This window comes from Eschrichtius robustus, chromosome 16 (assembly GCF_028021215.1).
Source record: "Eschrichtius robustus isolate mEscRob2 chromosome 16, mEscRob2.pri, whole genome shotgun sequence".
NCBI lineage: Eukaryota > Metazoa > Chordata > Mammalia > Artiodactyla > Eschrichtiidae > Eschrichtius > Eschrichtius robustus.
This window is the reverse complement of record NC_090839.1, coordinates 11790780-11814033: the sequence shown is the minus strand read 5'-3', so window position 1 is coordinate 11814033 and position 23254 is coordinate 11790780. Positions and strand designations below refer to the sequence as shown.

General features: G+C 45.7%; 1 protein-coding gene and 1 non-coding gene across 2 annotated transcripts; both read left to right on the top strand.

Annotated features, from left to right (window-relative positions):
* The first annotated feature begins 392 nt into the window (after nt 1-392).
* Nucleotides 393-16373, top strand: RNF114 (ring finger protein 114). Its single transcript, XM_068566093.1, has 6 exons — nt 393-556; nt 4624-4774; nt 6838-6944; nt 7265-7379; nt 12915-13022; nt 14544-16373. The coding sequence occupies exons 1-6, from the start codon at nt 417-419 to the stop codon at nt 14607-14609; spliced, it is 687 nt and encodes a 228-aa protein (XP_068422194.1). The 5' UTR covers nt 393-416; the 3' UTR covers nt 14610-16373.
* Nucleotides 11384-11518, top strand: LOC137750845 (small nucleolar RNA SNORA70). Its single transcript, XR_011070625.1, has one exon. It is a non-coding gene; the product is annotated as a small nucleolar RNA SNORA70 (small nucleolar RNA).
* Nucleotides 16374-23254: the final 6881 nt, after the last annotated feature.

Here is a 23254-nt window from a genome sequence, read left to right as displayed (position 1 = left end):
TGTATTTTTCCAGTGTCCTGTAGAAATGTGATACTGATTTTCTATTTGTAGCTTGGGAGTGATAACAGATCTCCCTTTAAAATTTGTTTGCTGAAGTTTAAAGAAAGAACAACTCGATTGAAGAGAAAGATTCAGTAATAGTGCATAAGTAAATATTAAGTAATAGTAATAACTATTTAAATTTGGGAAACAGTGGCTGAAGCACAAAGCCTGTTCCACAAAGCCAGTCTCTGGATCTGGCTCCACATTTTCCAGATTTCCCTCCGTCCCTCCCTCCCGTCAGAGAGGCCAGGAGGAGCGGCCCACCCGCTAGCCCCGCCCCCAGCCCGACGCACGTTCCACAAACCACGCCCCTAGCTCCTCCCCTCGGGCTCCTCCTTCTAGGCCGCCGTTGCCCTGCGCTCAGCGGCGGCAAGATGGCGGCGCAACTGCAGGACCGTGATGGTGGTTCGCAGCTGGCAGGGCCCGCGGCGGAGGCCGACCCCCTGGGCCGCTTCACGTGTCCCGTCTGCCTAGAGGTGTACGAGAAGCCCGTGCAGGTGCCCTGTGGACACGTGTAAGTGGAGGGTCAGGGGCCGGTCGGGGGGGCGCCTGACTGGGAGGAAAATGGAGCCGAGGAGCGAGGCCTCGGCAGGGAGGGTCTCGAGGCGGGAGCGAGAGGACATGGAGTTCCTGGAGGCCCGTGGAAGTTGGCGGGGTGGTCTTCTCTTCCGCCCTGCTTACACCCAAGTATCCCGCTCTTCTGTTGAGCGCCTGCTGTGTTACAGGCAGCCTGCCAGGCTCCTTCCCACGCGCGATGGTGGAGTCGCACCCTGCTGGGGGTTTGGTAGGGTCTAAAGTCGGCTCTTGGGGAGCCAGTTTCCCTTAAATAGTCTGTACGTGGCCCCTGAAGTACACTGTGTATGGCGTCATGTGTCCAGCTGTGCCAAGTAATGCTAATGTTCACTACAGTTGGGGAAACGCCGGACTAGACCAAAAGAACAAAAGGGAAGTCTTGATGTAGATCTGACCAGTCTGCCCTTCACTGTGAAAGAGGTGGGGAGTTGGCAGATAGGGATTGTTAGCATTCCTACTTGGGTACGAGGTTTGTTGCACTGTATTTGAAATTATAAAGCCTCCATATTGCTAATAGACTGCTTATAACGACTAAAGGAGATGTGTGTGAAAATGTCCAGTACAGGTTCTGGGGTAGGTGCTTTGAGGTTGGCTGGATTTGAATCTAAGCCTTGCTCCATCAGACACACATCAGACGCTTAAGTTGAAAGAACTGTAGAGAACGTGGCTACCTTCCTCTTGCTACTGGGAGTTGGATTTTCCTCTGTGGCCTTCCCCAGTGCTCGTCACGGGCATCATCTTGGTATTGGTCTTAGGACCCCTCTGTTGGTCAGTAGGCACAGTAGGCACCTACTGGACCTCATGGGCATTCTTATTTCTGCAGCACTCCTGCAGGGGAAGAGGGTTGGAGGCCATCTTGCGGGTGAGGGCACTGAGGCTCGCTTAGGGCAGGTTCACCGTTGTCTACTCTCCCCAGATGGACTGCAGGTGTCTGTTTGCCAGTTCAGAGAACAGTTGGCACCTGGCAAGGGCTCTTCAGGCACACTGACTGCTTTTTGCTTCTTCAAGTGCACCAAGCTCTTTCTAGCTTCAGGCTGTTCCTGTTTGCAGTTCAATTAGCCTGGAACTCTTCTTGCCTCATTTGCACCTCCCCCGTCACTATCCCAGATCCTTTCCAGACTTCAAGTCCCAGTTTAAGTTACCTCCCTTGTCACCATCCCCATTTAAATTACCTCTGCTTCTTTCCTGCGGTTTCTTTCTCCTACCTTGCACAGAGCAAAACTTAGAGATCACGAGGGCAGTGATCATGTCTGTTTTGCGCCTCTTTCTGTCCCAGGTGCCCAACGTAGTGTCTGAGCAACCATCTTCCAATCTTATGTTCAACTGGCTAAAATATTTGTGTGCTCACTATGTGCCAGATTTGGGGGCACAGTAGGGAACAAGGTGATTCTGCCCATGGAGTTCACAGTCCAGTGAATTGATGATAAATAAGTACTACTAATGCTCAAACTTTTGTCAAAACTCATTGTGCGATGGGAAGGTATTATAGAGATCAAACCTGGGGTGGGGGCAGGGGGAGTGATCAAGTAAGGAACGAATGAACTAAGAAATTAGTGGTGGAAGCATACTTTGTGAAAGTTGAAGTGGAGCCTAGGTAGCTTTCTCGTTGAGTCCTCTTTTCCTTGGATCAGTCCTTCTTATTATGTTTACCTAATTTTGGATTAATTCAGTGGATTTCATTTACAATTAACATTTATAAAGAGAATTGACCCAGCACAATTTGCCAACTGAAGAGCAGCAAAATTTGAGGTTTCCTTGAGCCAGATGGACCTTTCCTAGGTCAGAGGTCAGGGGGCAGTACTGGGATTCAAACCTTGGCTCTTTTCTATACTCACCATACTAGCTCCGTGTGTTCATCAGTTCAATGCTGATTGAAGACAGATGGCTACACCTCTGTGAGGGCAGCCAAGTCTCCCTTAGCTCCAGCCAAGTGCTTTTTGCTCTGCCTGGTTGATTTTTGCTAACTTTCGTGCTTGCAAGTGAGCATCACTGCAGCTCCGGCTGCGTGGGGCATTGAATTTTTATAAAACTTTATTTCAAGCCCTGAATTTTACATCCCCCTCCAACTTAGTGGAGTACAGCTGGAGAATGGCAGGTGGCTGGGTGCCCAAGAGAAGGATTTTCTAAGTAGCATTATAACAGGAAGTGGAGCATCTAGAAGGCTGAACTAGAAAAAGGCCCATAAATAGGAAATGGAAACTAAAAGCCAGTCCAAGATACAGGGGCCATTTAAAAGCAGGCTTGTTCGTCGGGCATGACTCAGTCACAGAGTGGCTTGTGAACATTGATCTCTGAGCTGAATCTCGGTGTATGCTTGAAGGGAGGCTTTGAGCCGCTTTTATCTACAAGCTGGGTTTGATTTCATTATGCTCTCTGGGATCTTCTGTGCTCTCTTGGGTTACTCTATTGATCTGCCTTTGAGAAGAGGTACAACAAATGATGGCCATAAGGCCCCATCTGCCTCTTTAACCTCATCACTTATCCTCTCCCCGTGGTCTACCACATCATGGCCTCAGAGACCTTCCCTTCTACCTTTTGGTTCCCGCTTTGCACTTGGTGTCATCTCTGTGGAACTCTTTTCATCCACGTCTGTGCGGCTCTCCTCATAATTTTAGGTCTCAGCTCAACTGTTACCCCCTTAAAGAAGCTTTCTGTGATCCCCTTCCCCCGCAGCTGATCTCTTTGCCTTGTTTTATTTCCTTCATATATTTAATCACTATCTGAAATTAACACTTGTGTTTTCCTCTACTCTGGAATATAAGCATCATGATGACAGGGACTTTGTTTAGTTCACCACTGTGCCCTCGGTTGTGAATCATTAGACCCGCTCACCTTCTCCCATCCTGGTTTAGAATTTTGTCTAGCAGCATTTAACATCTAGCTAAATAACAAAAAGGAAGAAAATTTTTAGAGACAGTAAAAAATGGTCAGATGCACAAATTACCTTTGATTATATGTCCTGAGTTCTTCCTGGCAGATTTTGTTATCTTGTCTGTCAGGTTGAGTATGTAGCCAGGGTATTTTCATGCCGTATTATTCCTTCTTTCTCTGTACCGTATCTGAGTATCACCACCTGTCTAGGTCAAAGTTGGTCATCTTTGACTTCTTTGCTTTTCCAAATTCAGTAAATTACCAGGTCCTACTGATTCTACCCCTGAATCATTTCCTGAATTCTTTATTGCCTCGCGGTTTCTTGCCTTTGGCCATCTGTTTGGTTTCTACATCAAGTCTTTTCTCGTCTTTCCTCATCTAAAAAATTTTTAAAGCCGACAACTCTATTGTTCATGATAACGCCAGAGTTATTTTTCTAAACTTGAATTTGGTCTGGTTGCTACCTTGTTTTAAACACCTGGCTCCCTACTGCTTATGAGGAAAGCTGTTAAACACTCACGATGCATCTGAGGAAATAAAAGTCTAAGTCTAAGGGCCTGGAATATTCTTCCCCTCCTGTACCACTGAACTCTTTCTTTTAAGGCTCTTTCGCAGATGCTGCCTCTGAAGTCTTACCAGCTCTGTCCTTCTTGGATCACAACTGTTGCTCTTGACTTTGTGTTTCCATAGTGCTTTGCATTCACCTCTAATGATAGCCGCGTCTGTTTGTGGTGCATTTCATATGTGCTAGGCACTGTAGTAAGAGTGTGCTATGCATAATCCACCCTCCCAACAATCCTAGAAGTAGGTACTATGATCTCCACTTCACAGAGGAGAAACTGAAGTTCAGGAGATCCCACCAAGATCCCTCAGCGGCAGGGGCTGAGGTCTGAAGACTGTGCCGTAGCACCTTCTGCCATGTCGTGAGAGTTTGCATTTATTTCTGTTGCTGGACCTGTGTGTTCATTGCAAGGAACACCCTCCCCCCCTTTTTCTTGCCCAGAAGGACTCAGTATTTGAATCAAGAGCAGGGAGCAAGTTGTTTTTTATTCATTGATGTCATTTTAAAAGTTTATCCATTTTTGTTGTCTTGTCTCCACGATGCATGACGCAGGTTCTCTGTATGTCTTGTTCTAGCTTTTGCTCTGCATGCCTGCAGGAATGTCTGAAGCCGAAGAAGCCTGTCTGTGGGGTGTGTCGCAGCACTCTGGCACCTGGCGTCCGAGCCGTGGAGCTCGAGCGGCAGATTGAGAGCACAGAGACTTCTTGCCATGGCTGCCGTAAAAATGTATGTGGAAGTAAAACGGAAGAGTCAGTGTCTTTCTATAAGATGGGTAAAATGTAGATCTGTTGCCACGTTGTTTCTGAAGTTAGAACGTGACTAAGTGACTAACAGCACGTGTGCATGCTGGTTATCTGTGGCAGTGGCTGTGCTGTTGCATTTTGGTAACCTTAATTGGTTGTGGTGGGTTTTTTTTTCCTTTAAAAATTGGTTTAGTATATTACATAGTTTAGCTTTGAAAGCCATAGAAATCAGTTGTCCCAGTTTTTTCCTGCAGAAGACCCATTTTCCCAAAGCAGCATGCACAGTTTTAATTAGAATATAATGACAATGATATTTCTTAATTTTTTTAAATATAAAATGAAGTCAGTGACTCAAAGTTACCTGCTGCAATGAGTTTGAGGGGAATTTTTTTCTTTTTCTTTTTTTTTTGGCCATGCCACCCGGCATGCAGGATCTTAGTTCCCCAACCCCAGGGATGGAACCCGCGCCCCCTGCAGTGGAAGTGCGGAGTCTTAACCACTGGAACACCAGGGAAGTCCTGAGGGGAAATTTTATAATGTATATTACTAAAGATATAAAACTTGTTCAACTTTTTAGCACTTGGCAAGGAGGAATTGTAGTGCAAAGGTCAATATGAAGTCATTTGATTATAATAGCAATATCTAACATTTGAAATGCATCCATACTCTTTTGTATGACCATATTAGAGTCAAGAATATTTATTTTAACATCTGTTGTAACTGCACAGGTTACAACATTTTATTTTCAAAGAGATATACACAGCATTATTGGTTTTTAAATCATTATGATTTTATTAATTCCAGACAACACAAAAATATAAACTAATGTAGGCTTGTTCCCCACTCCAGAGATTACCTCTTTAAAAATGCTTAAATTTAGAAGGCTGCAAAACGTTTTTCTGCCCATTGACGAACACAAGTGTGGGATTTCTACAAAATAGGATCATACTATAATATATACTTCTGCAAGTTCTTTTCACTTTTGAAAACTTTTTTACTTAATGACTTTGACATCCTCGCATGTTAGTTTCATTACTTTAACACCTTAATACGGATAGCCATAAAATGGATATACCTTACCATTTCTTTCCTTTCAGAGTGATTTAGCACTAGGGGTACACAGTGGCTGAAGTTCTGAGTAGGGCTCTTTCCCATCCCTTTTAATTGGGAGCTCTTTGATAGACAACTTGAGGTCAAGTTCTTTAGTTGGAGATAAGACAGAAAGAAGCATCATGGTAAGCCAGAGCTCAAATACTGAAACATATTTTTCCTTGTAGTTTCTTTTGATTTAGAAACTCAGTATACTGAAATAAAGTTTCCTGTTACCTTCATCTTTCTTTATGTATGCATGATGAGTTTTTAAAAATTTCTGTATGCTTTGTGATTGTATTATATTATACCTCCAAAAATGTTTATCTTCCCTTTACCTCCTCTTTCTTCATTCCTTACACTTTTTCTTTCTTTTTAGATCACCTGTGATGAAGCACTCTTCCTGTGGGTTTTCTTTTCTCTTTCCATCTTGCAAAGACTAGATTTTATTAGAGAAATAGAATTCAGATTCTGGGGTTTTTTTGTAAGATCATTTATCACAATCTGGTGATAGGATATAATTGTTTAACTAGGATTACTAGCCTTTATCCCTTTTACGTAAATCATCACTTTTCTCTGCCGCACTTATAATGGAATGTGGTTCTTGGCTTGCGTTAGGAGATTAGTTTAAGTGCTAGTGTGGAAAACTTTAAAAACTTCACTGGGTTTGGAGTGTCTCTGAGCAGAGAGCATATCATGAATAAAGCAAACCTCTCTGAGAGTGATTTTAGAGTGGAAGCAGATATCCTTGTTTGGTCAAGTAAAACATCAGGCTTGGTATTAACAGAAACCCTGCAACAGTCAGAGTTTCAGTCCCATCAGCATAGCCAGGAGTCTGGTGAGATTGTTTGCCAGGGTGATATAGGTCTAGTTTTCATCTTGCCTTCGCTTTGGGACTATGTTGGACTGGGTACAAGATCCTGACTAACTTGTGGGCTCTGATTCTTCCTACTTAAGTTCTTCCTATCCAAGATCCGTGCACATGTGGCCACCTGTTCCAAATACCAGAATTACATCATGGAGGGTGTGAAGGCCACCACCAAGGATGTGTCCCTTCAGCCAAGGTAAATGACTCTGTCACTCTCTTAGGTGGACGTCTTTCTTCATGAGTTTTGGAAAGTGGAGGTATAATTGTTATGCTGGCTAAAGCTGACCTAAGGTTTTGTTTTGGGGTGGGTGTGGAGAAGGACTCTCATGTTCACTTCAAATATTAGCTGAGCTGTTACTTTCAAATCATTTGACCTGATGCATAAGTGATCATCAGAACCCCTGTCATAACACATTGAGTGAACTTTGCTCCTTTTGGGAGGGTACAGTGACTGAAATTGTGTGGAAAGGTACTCACAGAGAGGTTTCTTCTTTTTTCCTGCCTTTCATCTTCCAGAAATGTCCCAAACCGTTATACGTTTCCTTGTCCTTACTGTCCCGAGAAGAATTTTGATCAAGAAGGACTTGTAGAACACTGCAAGTTGTTCCATAGCACGGACACTAAATCTGTGGTAAGAGTAACTCTTTGAGTTTTTTGTTTTGTTATGTGGGTTTTTGTTGTTGTTGTTTTTTGAATTTTTATGGGGAAAGAAAGTCAAACTTAACAAAAATTACAGGGTTAGTTAAATGAACTCTATGTACCCTTCACCTAGAGTCACAGATTAATAAGATTTTACCATATTTGCTTAACCATACTCTATATACATATTTTATGCTAACCATTTGAGAATAAGTTACAGATATCATGACCCTTTGTCCCTCAATACTTCAGCACATGTCTCCTAAGAAGAAGTAATGTCTTCTTAGAAAACCACATTTTTTTGTGAGTTTGATTTTCACATTGAGGAATTGTAGCATTGATACAATCTAATACCTCCTTTGGAATTCATGTTTAAATTTTAACAATTGTAGTGTCCTTCATAGCAATCTCCCCTGGCCCCCAAATCCTGGATCTGTGAGTTATATTTAGGTGTCATGTCTCTTTAGTCCTCAGTTTTTCTTTGTCTTTCACGCCCTTGACATTTTTAAAGAGGACAGGCCAGTTGTTTTGTAGAACGTCCTTCAATTTGGGTTTGTCTGTTTCTTCATGATTACGTGCAGGGATGCTACACGTCCGGGTATACATCAGGCGGGTCACGTGATGTTTGTTGTTCCCATTGTTGGTGATGTTAACTTGGATCCCATGGTGTCTGCATAAAGCTGCCATTTTCCATTTGAGTAGCGTCTTCATAGTTGTGGGGAAAGAGAATGTAGATGAAATTATTAGGAAAGTGCTTATCAGTCCTTTGATATTTAATTTATATATCAAGGCTGACATGTAGTTTTCTTAAAAAAAAAAAAAGTTTGAATTTGGTCCATCTCAGCAGTGTTATCCTTCCCTCTTAATGTGATTGACAGACTAGGTCTTAATACAACTTTCTCTATAGTTTTGTTTGTTTTCCCATTTATCTCACACTGCTTCTGTTGAACTATGTAGCAAGTTTTATGAGCAGATCTTCAGCTCCACTGCTGTAAAAGATGGTGCACAGACTTGAGAATTTGCATGAGCTTTTGCTAGTAGAATTAGGCCTGATGGCACTCTGTGTTTTTCTGTCTTAAATCTTAAGATTCAGCTAGTCTGTTTGAGAATACCTTGAATCTTCTCTTTATTGAACTCCTTGCCAAGTCCAAATTCTGGTCAGTACAGCTACTTTTTACACTGAGCTCCCTGGACTCTTAATGTTGTGCTATGACAGATTCCACAGATGAATCCCCCCTCTCTCTGCTTTTCCCAACTCCCCAAACTAGGGAACTGGGCTGGCTTGGCCCAGCGAGCACGCTGTTTTCAGCCACGCCCTATTGCCGCTGGCGCACACACACACTGTCTGGTGGCTATTCTGGGCACTCTCTTTTCATTAAGTTCCTGGCATGAACTGTCCCCATCTTTTCCACAGATAATGGTGAGTCCCGCTTTTCACTAAGTTCCAAGTACCAGGTGTGTGTTCCTTTCTTCTCTGTTCGTTCTGTCTCAGGAGCTCTCTGATCTATCTCTGAGGTCACAGACTGGCAGCCTGTCTGGCCCATACACAATTTCATTTCCCCAAACTTTAAAAATCAGCAGATTTCTCAATCTTGATACTCTACATTTGAGAAATTAGAAGTTCCGGCAAAAGTTGGCTGGCTCTGAATAGTGCTGGCCCCTCTAGATGGGATGGCTCACAGACATCCTGCTTTGCTTGTTTGCCTTTCCCGCCGGGTTCCTGTGAACACTTGAGTGTGCACCCCTCGTTCTGTGTCCTTATCATTCCCTCGTGCTGAGGAAAAGGCTCCTTTGCAAGTCTGCCTCTTCTCTGCCCGCATCCTCAGATCCAGGCGGAGGACTGAGACTAGGGCCTTGCCCTGCTCCTGAGGCTTCCTCTCCCCACCATGTTTCTCCTGTCACCTTCAGCTTTCCTCTCTACCCGCTCCTAACACTTGCTTTCCTTCAGACATGCCCAATCTTCCCTGTCTAATTGGTGGGAGGAATATTTGATCCACTGTTTTCTCTATATAGCCTGCAGTTTCTCTTTTCCTTCAAGCTTTGGTTTGTCAGCTGCTGCTGTCTCTTCCGTGTTCTCTCCTTTATCCCTTTAGAGTCCAGCGTCCACTGCTGGCATCACATTCTCCATGGGCCCAGCTGGTCTTCTTAAGTCCTTGTTTTCTGTCACCTCGCTACAATTTTTAAAATTTGTTTCTTTGTATGTAGTCAGTTCCTTGTATAAGAAGTGGACTGTGGCCTCTTCCCCTAGACTCCTGGTTCCCTCTATACCATCAGTTATTCAAGTATTTTTTATATTCTTGCAATTTAGTTTATGTTTGGATGTGATAAATGCATTATATTACCACTTGTCATTTTTATATAATAGAAGTAAACCCAGTGTAAAAGTAAAACACCACACCATGCCTGCCGGCCTTTCATGAGATCAGTCACAAAGAATTGATTATTTTCTCTCAAAAATAAACAGCCCCATCATTTGATACTAATACCCGTCCTTCTGAGATCTGTATCTTTATTACATAGATGAGTGTTGAGGTTTCTGAGGCAGATGCCAATCTGGAATGGCCATCGCATCCCAGAGCCATCTGGGATGAGCCACTTCTCAGCCGCCACGGCTTCAGATTCATCTGCATTACACTTAGTAAATCCCCACTCCTTGGAGATGCAGATGTCCTGGCGGCCAGGGAACCTGAACTTGGCCCTGCACAGGGCCTCAACCACGTGCTCCTCGTTCTGCAGCTTGGTGTGGATGGGCATGATGACTTCGCCAACGTGGACTCTGGCTACTGTGCCCGAGGGCTTTCCCAAGGCACCCTGTGTACCTGTCTGGAGCCTAGACTGAGGACGGCCTGAGGCCAGACATTTTCTTTTCCTATGATTCCAGAATAGCTGCTCAGTACACATTCTTTGTCTGCGCTAAGCATGATATGTTCTATGAAAAACACCCCAAAGCCAAGTTTTCAACTGCTTCTTCAAGATGTTTCAGTTATGGTTCTTAATAACCAATTACTAATTGAAAGAGCAAATGAGCTTAGGCACAGAGATACACAGACACCACCACCTGCCCCCACTACCCATTTTCCATTTTAAAGTTAGCCAGATAAGCTCAACTATTTTAGTAATTATGAAAACTAAAACGGATGTTAAGTCAAATGATAGAGCTACTCAAATTCATTTCCTACCACTGTCTCCCCTGCACTCATTTCTGGAAGTGAATAAGTGAAGAAACCAGCGTACCACGCACGCTAAGTGGACTGCCCACATTGTGAAGCTGGTTAGTGCAGAACCAGTACTGGAACCCAGTGTCCTGGCTCCTAAACCAGTTCTCTCTTAACAGCATCAGAGACACCTCTGTGGAGTGCTCATTGGCCTCTGAGTAGTGCTCCACTCTGTGTGTGTGGAAAATACAAAATTATGTCATCCAGAGACATTTCTAGCTTTCAAGTGTATGATTCATGCTGTCCTCTTTTGTCCCCCTTTGGATGCAAGTGACAGCTCATTTCTACACACTAACCAATGTTGTTGACATCTGTCCACATCAGTACATGTAGATCTGATTCTTTTTTAATGAGCTTCTCAGTTTTCATTACTTGTCTGTACCATGATTTAACTGGTCCCTTATTGATAAACGTCAAGGTTACTTCCAGACAGTATCAGAAAATTTGATGAAAGACTGGATATTAAATGCTACTAAAAAAAATTGTTGATCGATGGGTGAGATAATAAATAGTACTGTATTTGTAAAGGGAAACATATTTTTAGGACTGTTCTGAAACAGTTAAGGGTGAACTGTTGTGTCTTATTTTTAAATGCTTCATTTTTTGCTGAAGTAAGTATGCCAAACTTAAATCTAGGTGTTGGGGATAAGGGATGGTTTATCAAACTATTATCTACTTTCCTATAGTTCTGAAGTTTTTCATAGTACATTTTTAAAGGCTGTCATAGATTTTAACATACCTTTGCCTATATTTACGTATGTCTGAAAAATAAAGTCTTAGCCTGCAGCCAGTTAAGCCGACCGTGCTCTTTTCTCCGTGGGGGCCCGGTGTGCAATGGCTGCAAAGAGCAGCCTCCTTGGTAGTGTATGCAGCCTGTTGCCTGTACGGGTTGCCCGAAGGGACCTTGGAGACAGCCCTTTCCAGTGGACATTCGTGTCTGGCCTCAGGCCGTCCCCAGTCTAGGCTCCAGACAGGTACACAGGGTGCCTTGGGAAAGCCCTCGGGCACAGTAGCCAGAGTCCACGTTGGCGAAGTCATCATGCCCATCCACACCAAGCTGCAGAACGAGGAGCACGTGGTTGAGGCCCTGTGCAGGGCCAAGTTCAGGTTCCCTGGCCGCCAGGACATCTGCATCTCCAAGGAGTGGGGATTTACTAAGTGTAATGCAGATGAATCTGAAGCCGTGGCGGCTGAGAAGTGGCTCATCCCAGATGGCTCTGGGGTCAAATACATCCCTAATCGTGGCCTCTGGACAGAGGCACTCATGAGACCTTGGCCCTGTCCCTTCCTCACTGAGGCCCATCTGAATCCCACTTCCTAACAAAAAAAGAATAGTAATAAAGTCTTAGATATGGATTAATTTGGTCAAAGGTTAAGTACACTCATAATTTTGATAGATATTGCTAAACTACTCTGTGGTATCTGGTACTGCAACCTAATTTTTTGTCCTTTTTTTCCCTCCTTTGGCTTCTTGAAATCCCTCTGATTATTTTGGCTCTGTTGAAGCCTCACTTCCTTCAGCCCTTGGTCCTCTGTTCTGCTCCTCTGCTTCTGCAGAACTCCTTAAACGTCAGTGTTTCAGCCCTTCCCTTTGGAAGCCTCCTACTCCCCAGACTCTGGTTCTGATCATGCTCTCCTCCACAGCGCCAGCCGCCTGCCTCCTTCACCATTTCGCATTTATCTCATGTCAACCCCCTTGGTCACATATCTTCCTTGTAGATGGTGGGGTTCCATTGTCAAGCCAGACCACTTACGCCTACTTCTCCCCCCACCCCCCTCTCTGCCCCTCACCTTGAATTTTCCATTCTAGCCAGACTCATTGGCTGCTTGCCACGTACTCTTTGTCTTTCCAAATATCTCCCGCTCTTCAAAGCCCAAATCAACCTCTTGTGTGAAGGCCCTTTAGCCTGAGCCCCCTCGTCTGAGCATTTACTTTATAAAAACAGCACGTAAGGCTGTGTTTTACTTCCTTGGGATGTTGCTCATCTGTCATTTCCTTGGTTTTCTTTGTGCTTTTAGATCATTTTGTGTGCTGGGTTGGAAGGTCGTAGTCTAGGCTCCTCCTAGGCTGACACAGTGTTCTCACCTCAGTAGGGGATCAAAAATGGGTGGTATCATGGCCTAAGCCTTCTGACTCGAGTAGGAGACTGACGGTGTCTTCTGGGATGTGAATGTGCACTTAAAGATGTGACCAGGCCCTGGACTGGTGGTCAGGAAAGCTGTCCTGGAAGAAAGGTGGCTGGACACAGGCCACAGAGGGCTGATGTCAGCTCAGACATCCAGTACCTGATACCGTGCTTCTTTATTGAAAGGTTTGTCCGATATGTGCCTCGATGCCCTGGGGAGACCCTAACTACCGCAGCGCCAACTTCATAGAGCACATCCAGCGCCGGCACCAGTTTTCTTACGACACTTTCGTGGTGAGTCTGGAGCTTGGGCTGTAACTCCTTCCCCCGGGGGATGGCACAGCTCCCTCCCTTCTCTTACCTGGAGAACTGTGGGCCTCCTTGGTGAGTTTTGTCACTGATGTGATGGGCTCCCTGGAATGACAGCTGTGTGGTATTTAAGAAGATGAACTGGCCAGTCATCTAGACTGAGATATAGTAAGCTTGCTTTTATGTTTTCCAAAACTTTTGTCCACTTCGGTATGTGGTTTCTACCTGTTATGGAACCTGGTTTAGGATCCTTAAGCTCAGGTGCCCACGGGAACCAGGCAAGTAATGGAAGTGCTTCTGCTGAGGAATGGCAAGCTGGGCGGTGTGTGACTCAGGTGATGGCAGCCAGCAGCGCCAGCTGATTGTTGTTGTGTGGAAAGACAGGCACAGCACTGCCAGGCTCCTCCCCGCCCCAACCCCAGGAAGCTGGCAATGCAGAATTTCATATGACGTATCCCGAGTTTATTTTAAAGTACTTCAGGTCAAACGAAACACACCAACTAGCCAAGTGTGGTCATCAGGTTTACATCCTTTCTCTAGAACTGAGTGGTTTTGAAGAGCACACTGTTGTCTTGGCATTGTAGTGGCAGACAAATCCGGCCGGCTGTTTAAAGTAAACCTTTTATTTGCATATACAGATGTCAAGTTCGGATTTTAGAATAGTATTCAGTTTTTTTGTTTGTTTTTTTGCTGCATCGAGTCTTCGTCGCTGCACTCGGGCTTCCTCTAGTTGAGGTGACGGGGGCTACTCTTCGTTGCAGTGCATGGGCTTCACATTGCAGTGGCTTCTCTTGTTGAGGAGCACGGGCCCTAGGCGTGCAGGCTTCAGTAGTTGTGGCACGCGGGCTCAGACTTGCGGGCTCTAGAGCGCAGGCTCAGTAGTTGTGGCGCACGGGCTTAGTTGCTCTGCGGCATGTGGTATCTTCCCGGACCAGGGCTCAAACTTGGGGCCCCTGCATTAACAGGCGGATTCTTAACCACTGCGCCGCCAGTCAGGCCCCTAGTATTCAGTCTTAATGACTGTGTTTCAGGACCTGAGAAGGAAAGCATGACTCTTTCCTGAGTTGTCATAAAGAGTATTTTACTCTCGGCTTAACAGAGTATCTGAAACTCAAGACTTCAAAATAACTGTCGTTTTGTTAAAGATGAATACAGTTCCCAAGTAGATAGCTTTGCCTCATTGAATCAAAAAGGCTGCTTTCACTTCGGAGCGCTCCAGGTCTGAACGCTTGGTCTGTGCCAGGCTTCACTCAGGTGCTCTCTGGTCCCCACCCTCCCGTCTGAGGGAGCCGTCATCATGGTCATCGTCAGGATGAGGCAGCCGAGGCACAGAGAGATCAAGCACTTTCCCAGAGTCATGCAGCCGGCATCGCAGACCATGGAGCTGGCCCCTGGCCTCTGGCCCCTCTCCAGAGCCACCGCTCACATGGCCTGCTTCTCTGACTGAAAGTGAGTTCTTGCAGCTGCGCACAGTTGGCTGAGGCTGAGCGTCTTTTTTGCCCGTAGGATTACGACGTGGATGAGGAGGACATGATGAACCAGGTGCTGCAGCGCTCCATCATCGACCAGTGATCAGGCTCTGCTGGGGCTCGTGTTCCAGAGCTTCCATTACGTGTTCAGCGGGAAACGTGTGACTCCTCCACCTAAACGTACAACAGACCTGGAAGTGAGCCGTGGTATTAGGACAGGGTCACTTCCGACAGGGAACAGGTCCCCAGATCAGAGCCCTCCTTTCCTTTGGGCTCTTCCCCTACTGTTTACCCTGTTTGTCACATGTCTGGTCTTGCTCCTCAGCCACGTCCTGCAGCTTCTCCCTCCTTTTTGGAAGGGAACCCAGCTTCTCCACCTGTCCTTGTTTCACATTTGAGCCTCGTGTTCGAAGTTGACCTCTCAGGTCCTCTGAGCCAGCCAGGACCTTTTCTGGGTCATGAATAGCACAGATGAGACAAGCGTCTCCTCTCCTTGTCCCCGGGGTGTGTGAGCTCTGGCAATAATGCATCTGATCAGTGATGGAGCTCCTTCTGTGCTGTGCAAGTTCCTGTTAGTTGGTCCTTGGCAGCAGCTGCCAGAAGCTGGAGTTACCTCATGGGAGACATTTCACACGTCCTGTTGGGGTGAATGTTCTGGACTTAACATGCTCTGGTGCTGGAAGTTTTGCTTAGTGATATTTTCCTACCATTCCTGCACACCCTTAGGAGTAACTGGTTCAATCTTAAATGCCTGCATGGTGCCTTTTTAGGATAAAGGTGTAACCACATATTTTTAGTGAAAGTAAGTGTTTCTGGCTTAGGGAAGTTAAACTCCATTTATCCATAAGTGGGGAGGAGGGTCACCTGAGTGAGGTGGGAGGGCCATAGCTCTTTGGTTCTGATTTTCAAACTAATGAAGTATTTTTCAATGACTTGGTTATGTTTGCTTCTCTGTTGGGGAGCCTGCTTATGTTCCTGTCCTTGAAGCACAAAAAGGAGTCCTCAAATGAATGAGAAGTCTGGGCGCTCCAGTGGATACTAGTTCTTTTATTTGGTAATTTAGATTAAACTGCGTGTTGCTTTTCTATCACGAATGGTTTCCTTATAAAACTGGTTTCAACACGTAAGTTGGTGTGTGAAGACCTGCCTTCTAAAGCAGAGGGGTTGGGGAGGTCTGGCATCGCCGCTGCTGTCTCTGACAAGACACGCTGTTCAGAAGGCACAGCACACTTCCTGGGAGCAGTCGGTAATGGAAACTGTCCACTGGAAACTTGCTTTGCTAATAGCTCCGGAAGCTTGAAGTTCGACTGTTTCACGAATGTTAATAAATACAAGGCTAAGCGCTGTCTAATCTGTAGGAGCAGAGCTTCTGATCCACCAAAAGGCATCTGGGTTTTAGGTTCATTTTTCCTTGTTAGACCTCTTGTCTGAATATGGACATTGTTTATGGTCAGTGGCTGAGGTTTCAGATGACAAGGGGCTCTGGGCCTGTGCACTGCGCTGTGGGCCTCGCGCTGCCTGCCAGCGAGAGCTGCACATGCCCAGGGCCCAGCAAAGATGGGCCCTTTGGGGGCAAAGTAACTTTTTCTAATGTGCTGTTGCTTGGGAGGGCCCCGATGTTGTGGTCAGCTTCTTCACTGTAATTTCTGGAAGAAGTTCATCTCAGTCTAAGTTTAGAGGGAAATTTGACAAAACCTTCATTTGCGGGACCTGATGATGGTGGTCTCACTGGTGATACCAAGAAACTGAGTTCCTTGTATTAAGTGCACTTCATGTATTTCTAATAAGACGACTTTCCAGAAAGTGACATTTGTTATGTTCTGGCTTTTAAAAGGTGAAATATAAATAAATTTCATAATTTATCCAACTGGTAAGCTGTAATGCCTGTTTTCATTAACCACCATTTGCTGAAGTCTGGGCCTGGGGGGGCCTCTGGAAGATTGTTGCTCTTTTTAAGGGGAAGGTCTTGTCTGTCACGAGTGAGTCCCATCTGGCTCTGATCTCAGCTCTGACACTTCGCCGGCAGGCTTCACCGGACCTGTCTTGTCTGGAGAACAAACCCCCTTCCCCGCCGAACCCCGCCCCCCATGTTGGGAGCTCCCGTGAGGCAAGAAGTGGCCATGTTCCATGAAACGACTTCAGGTGCCTTAGCGGCAGCCCTGAGACATCATAGTAGAGGGTTCCACACGTGAAGATCTGAGGTCATGGGCGTGTTTCTGTGCTGCACTCTGCCGCTGGCTGTAGGACATCTGGAAAATACTTCCCCCTCCCAATTTAAATAGGTTTTAATAGGATCTGTCTCCTACATGTGGAGAAGGGACAACAGCGGGGAAAGAGGGAAAGCAGAGACCAGGGAGGCTGCTGTTGGCGGTTCCGGGCAGGAGACAGCGGCTGCTTGGGGCCGTGTAGCCATGGGTGCTGAAGTTGTCTGATTCCGTCAGATATTTTTTGAGGGTAAGGTGTGAAAGCAAGAGAGGGGTTGCCATGAGAGAATGACACCAAGGTTTGGGGCCTGAATGACTGGGGGGTGGAGTTATCTTTCTGAATTGAAGGGAAGACTCCAAGAGGAGCAGCTGTGGGGGAATCAGATGTTTTAGGGATGGGTACCTAGGCCTTGGGGTAAGACTTCTAGCATCATGCACAAGATACAGGAAGTGCCAGCTCTCAAGCAACTCAAGTAGGACTAGGACGTGCCTGGGACACTTAAATGACTCTAAAAGTTACTCTGATGTTGTCAATTACTCTGATGTCAAAGATGGATGTGGATCAAACTATTTCTTAAAATGTATGACTAGACAATATATTTCTACACTTGTTTTAAATATAGTATAATTAAAAATAAGTAGGCATTAGAAGTATTTCATCTTCAGTGGTAAAAGCTCTCACATTCAGTTTGACCAAAAGACTTTTTTGATTTCCTTATATTCAGGCATATATGGTGTTTACTAAGCACCCATTATGAGCCAGGATTGTGGTAGCCACTGGGGATTTATACACTAATCACATGTATAATTACAGACTGTTAAGTGCTCGTGGTAGGGGATTAATAAATGGTAGCTATTTCATAAATAGTGAATACCTCCTACGTTATAAAGAAACTAGAAGCTGGAAGTCCAAAGGGTTACAGAAGCATCTAGACCTTTTATCCCTTCTCCACCTGTGCCTTCTCCCTTTCCTGTAATATTGCATGGGAGTGTAATTTCCCCAAGTTAGGAAGTGAACACCAGGAATATTCATACTAAAAAATTATTTGTTGTTTGTTTGAAATTCATATTTAACTGGGTGTCCTGTATTTTTATCCGTTAAGTCTGGAAACCCCAGTCAATGTATATTAGCAGAATAATGTCCTGAACATCTGCTATATGCCAGGCAGCTCACACCTTGTCATTAAATCATCATTTGCGCAGTTACTTGTTTTAATGGCTGCCTCGCACACTAGTAAAGCTCTTGAGGGCAAGGACCATACCTGTCTCGTGCACCACTGTCCTCCATACTTGACCCCGAGTATACTCAGTAAATATTCCTAGAATTGAAATGGAACTAAAGGGAGCCCTTTTACAATGATACTTCCTTTCCATGGCGACTCTTCCAGCCCGGAATTAGGGGCCGGTACGGTGGCGAAAAGAGCCTGAAAGAAGCTGGCCCCGCTGTCCAGCGCGGGGAGGCGGGTCCTCAAACCGGAAGCGCAGGAGCCAGGACTTGCCGGGCAGAGGGGGCGAGACCGGGTGCAGGTAAGATGGCTGCTGCCTGGTGGGGACCTGACCTGCCCAGGCCCTCGACGTGATCCCTGGAAGCTCTCTTGCCTTTTTTCCTCTCTCAATATCCCCTGGCCTTCCGCGGTATCTGCTGAATGTCCCATATGAGGCTCAGCTGGGCGTTAATGAGTACAGGAATAACGACAATAGATAATCATTCTCATCCCGGGTTCCTGACACAGCGCCTGCCCTCAAATAATTTTTATTTAATCCTCCCTCCTTTCTCTCCTGAAAGGTGACCAAAACCAGTCATTCAGGATACTCCAGAAAAGTCAATCTGACTGAATCCTCTTAACCAGCCTTGCCATTACACACATGATGGAGTGGAGGAGGGAAAGGGTGAGTAATTTGCCCGAGCAGAACAGGAGCGACTCGGTGGTACAGCATAGAGGTGTGAATAGACGCATGGTCTCAGGCACACTGCACAGTCCCCAGCATCTACACTACTAGTTGTGTGACCTTGGACAATTTTTTTTTGGTTTGGCCGCGCCATGCAGCTTGTGGGATCTTAGTCCCCCGACCAGGGATCAGACTCGGGCCCTGGGCAGTGAAAGCGCAGAGCCCTAACCACTGGACCGCCAGGGAATTCCCTCTAACAACTTATTCTAATCTCTTTGTGCCTTGGTTTCCTCATCTGTAACATGGAGTTAATAAACATGTCTTCCTCACAGAGTTGTGGGAAATCTATTGAAATAATCCACGTCAAGCATTAGAACGGGGCCTGGCACAAAATAAGTGCTTAATAAATGTGAGCTACCAGTGCCACTACTGTTTTTCTCCTCCATTCTTGAGACCACCCAGCAGTGCTCAGCCTCACCCAAGCAGCTAGCAGCTGTAAATGTTTGATGACTAAGTACTACTATTAAGTGAAGTGTTTCCCAAACTTGCCCTGAAGACATGAATTACCTGGGAGGCAGTTGCTCCAAAATAGATTCTCAGGCTCTTCTCTTAGAGATTCTGATTGGCAGATGTGGGTGGGGCCTGGGAATCTGTATCTTTTAAAAAGAGCCTCAGGTAAAACGCATCCTTAGGCTAGGGTAGGAAATTCTATTCTGTACACAGGCTAGTGTTACAACACGTCTATTGCAGCTGGGGTGGGGCAGCCGCTCAGTTGATGGTTAGAACCAGGCGGACAAGCTCAGTTCTTACAAGACTTTAGTGCTAACTCTTCTGCTTATAAAAATCATCTAGGCTATCTGTTTGGTCTCACATGATGACCCCACAAATTATTTACAAAGGGAAAATTAGTAACTTTGTAGTGGAGAAACCTAGCAGACACCTTCTTTACTGAGGGATCAGACTTAGTATCCCCGATAATGGGACAAACCGTGGGTGACTTGATGGGATGCACTCGAGGACGCAGCACTTCCGAGGTTCCTGGCAGAAAAACGTTTAACCTGAGTCTAATTATAAGGAAACATCAGGCAAGTCATCCAAACTGAGGGACATTCTTCGAAACTCTTGAAAAATGTCAAGGTCAGATTAAAGAAGACTAAAGAGGCAAGCAACCAACTGCAATGCTGCATGATCCTGGGTTGGATTCTTGATGGGATAGGGGTTGCCCTAAAGGATGTTAATGGGCCAATTGCTGACATTTGACTATGGATTGTGGAACAAGTAATAGTATTTTATCAGTGTTAGATTTCCTGATTTTGATAATTACACCACAGTCACATAGAGAATGTCCTTATTCTTAGGAGATATGCATAGAAGAGCATATCAAATTACTCTCAAATGGTTCAGAAGAAAATTATACATGCCTGTGTATAAATACATAAATAAAATGATAAAGCAAATATGCATAATGTTAAGAATTATAATGCTTATTGTTTTAAAAAATAACAGAAGACAGGTAAAGCAGAAAAATCTGAAAAAGAAAGTGGAAACCACTCCTCATCCCACCCCACAGACAACCAGTGATCATTTCTTCAATGAAATACTTACATGTCCTTGGATCACCATATTTTTGATTGAAACTTACAATGGGCAAATGCTTTCCTTCTGGCCTATAACCTGCATTTTTCACGCCACGATCTATCTCTCAACATCCTTCCTGTCATTGTGGTGTCATTTTTAATGACTGCATGATGCTCCTGGTGAGGATGGACCATTCTTCATTTATCAGTGGGTATTTAGGTTGTTTCCAGTTTGACTGTGTCAACCTAAAACAATAATACAGCCAGTTATTTTACCAACAAAATGAGTTTATCCAGGAGCAGCAAAGAATTGCAAATCGGGACATGCAGCTATGGCAAACCACATGCGAGTCTGGTAAAACAAAGGAGAGGAAACTCTTTTATAGAGGAGAAGTGGAAGTTGGGAGGGGCTGTTATAAACAAAAAGTCCATTGGAGGAAACTGGGAGTTCAAAGTATAGTGCCTTGTCATTGGCTGCATTGTGACAGTCTCTCAATGGCCGAGCTATTGTCAAGCAAGGAGAAAATCTTTCTTCCTCCTGCTGGTACTACTAAAATAGCGTCACTTCCTGCCAGAGATGCAAGGTACATCCCCTGTTGGGATTTGTATTGACTTCTAGTGGCATATGCATGAGAGCTCCCCCTTCTGGCCTCCCACCTCCATTTTAGTGAGGTTTCTTTCCCTTTATTAATTTTCACAACTGTTATGGACTGTGCTAGAGTGAGCATCCTTCCAAATATGTCTTGCCTGCTCATCTAAGCATTTTATATACAGAGCTGCCGGGTCAAATGGAGACAGGTTGAGAGAGGCAGAAATAGGGAGAAAGACTGAGAGAGACAGAGGCAGGCAGAGTCCGGGGAGACAGAGAGAGACATGCCCAAGGTGAGACAGTGAGAGAGAGAGAGAGACAGAGTCAGAAAGAGACTCCCAGAGAGGCAGAGTGGGAAAGAGACAGAGATGGAGAGAGACAAGGAGAAAGAACAAGGTGGAGGGAGAGACTGGGATAGAGAAGGGTTGCTGCTCTCCGGGGAGACTGAGAGGGAGCTGGTCTGAGGCATGGAGGCCCTGACAGCCTGGCCACAGGAATTCAGGCAGAGAGTGACTAAGCGACTTCTAGGAACACACCCTACAGATACAATTGTAGATGAGGTCAGTGTCCTTTGTGCAAGGATTATCATGGGACTGTTGCTTACTATTGTAAGCAGAAGATGAGAAGCAACCTCATTGCCCATCATCAGCAGGGGACTGGTTATATAGATTGTGCTCTAAGTGCTGGTCGGAGCCAGTCTCCAAGTAGGGCTGCCAGACTTAGCAAATAAAAATACAAGAGATACAGTTAATTTTGAATTTCAGGTAAAGAATTAATTCTGTTCCATGCAGTCTGATACTAAAAGCTTACTTGTTGTTTATATGAAATTCTAGTTTAATAGGGTATCTGTATTTTATTTGGCAACCCTATCTCCAAGATCAGTGAGAACAGCCAGGTGAAATCAAGATAGAGGGTGTGTGTGTGTGTGTCTGGGTGTCTGTGTATCTGTGTCTGTGTCTGTGTACACGTGCCTGTGAGGAGGGCTTCTGGGGTGGCTTTTCCAGGTTCTAGGTCCCAACCTACGTGGTAGTTGTAGTTCAAGGGAAGGGACCTATCCAGGGTCACACAACCACAGGTGGTAGGGCTAGGCGGGACCCCACCTTTGTGCTTTGCAGTAATGTGCATATATGTCTTAAAACTGTTAATGTGTTAAATAAAAATATTAAAAACAAACCATAGTTTTCTAAACTCCATTTGAACATTTCTAATTTTAAAAAAGACTGGCAATCTCAAAAACTGCAAGGGCCATCTGGGGGGAAGATATTCTACAGAATGGGAACACCACATGCCAAGTCGCTGAGACCGGAGCATGCCTGGTGTGGTCTGTTGTGGCTGGAGCCTCATGGGGGAGGTGGGCTCAAGGGGCCTGGGGCTCTCTTGGCCCCGGAGCCTCTGCCATCTGAACTCATTTCTCATCCTGGAACACTCGTCTGCCCCTGGGCTTCTTAATCATGGTGGTCAGCGGTCACTGCCGCCTGGAATGTCTTCTCACTTCCCTTTCTCACCTGCCCATCCTTGTGACCTCAGCCTGGAGTTGGTCAGAGTCTCACTCCTCTGACTCACCTGGGTCCCTCGGGGTTGGCGAATTGCCCGTTACCACTCTTCCTCCCTCACCTGTGAGCTCCTTGAGCATCGGGGCTTGTTTGTGTCTGGCTGATTTATTACAATATCCTAGCCTGCTAGGCCAGGGACATCCCATCGCTTGCTCACTGTGACTTGGGCATGTTAGCATGTCACCTCTCTGAGCCTCGGTTTCCTTATCTATAAAAAGAGGCTGATAATCTTGCCTACCACTCAGGGCTTGCTGTGGGGGTCATATGGGCCAATGTGGCGGCAGTGGGCAAGGGAGATGACATTAGCATCTGGGAGGTGCTGTATGAACTGAGAAGAGCTCTGGGGAAGGCCATCGTGGGCAGAGGGCACGGCAAGGGCAGCGGCCCTGCTATGGGCAAGAACCTGTATGAAGAGGAAGCAGGAAGGTCACTGAGGCTGGAGCAGGTGAACAGCGGGGACAGAGGAGGAGATGAGCCCCAGGTTAGGTAGCATCTTGTGAGCCAAGAGCAGGGTTTGGATTTTATTTTGAGTCCGAGACTAAGGTAGCTTTGACCTAAGGAAATAGTTTGTTCTCACTTTCCCCTCCTTGGCAATATCTGCCACACTCAGTGGTCCAGAGATGCACAAAGGTCTCCAGGTGCGAAAGGTGGGCACAGGTGGGGAGAGAGGAGGCCCTGGGGCCTTACCTGGAAACAGGCTCAGCCTTCTGTCAGGAAGTGGAGATAACAGGGCGATATCAGTGCAGTCCGAGGGGCGAGGCTGCCAAGGCAAATTAGTGCGCTCGAGATAGTCTGCGAGATAACGGATGTCAGCCCCTTTGGCAAACGCATGATTAGCCAGGCAAGATGCGCTCTGCACCTTAGCGAGATCCAGGGACCTGCGTCAGGTCTGGAACATCAGTGGACCTCCAGGTGGGATGCCGGCCCAGCAGGTG

Bases quoted from the DNA above. Each gene is read 5' to 3' on its own strand.
- RNF114 (XM_068566093.1), top strand. From the start codon at position 417: ATGGCGGCGCAACTGCAGGACCGTGATGGTGGTTCGCAGCTGGCAGGG. The intron at 557-4,623 runs GTAAGTGGAGGG...GTCTTGTTCTAG, and splicing joins CAGGTGCCCTGTGGACACGT to CTTTTGCTCTGCATGCCTGC. The intron at 6,945-7,264 runs GTAAATGACTCT...TTCATCTTCCAG, and splicing joins GATGTGTCCCTTCAGCCAAG to AAATGTCCCAAACCGTTATA.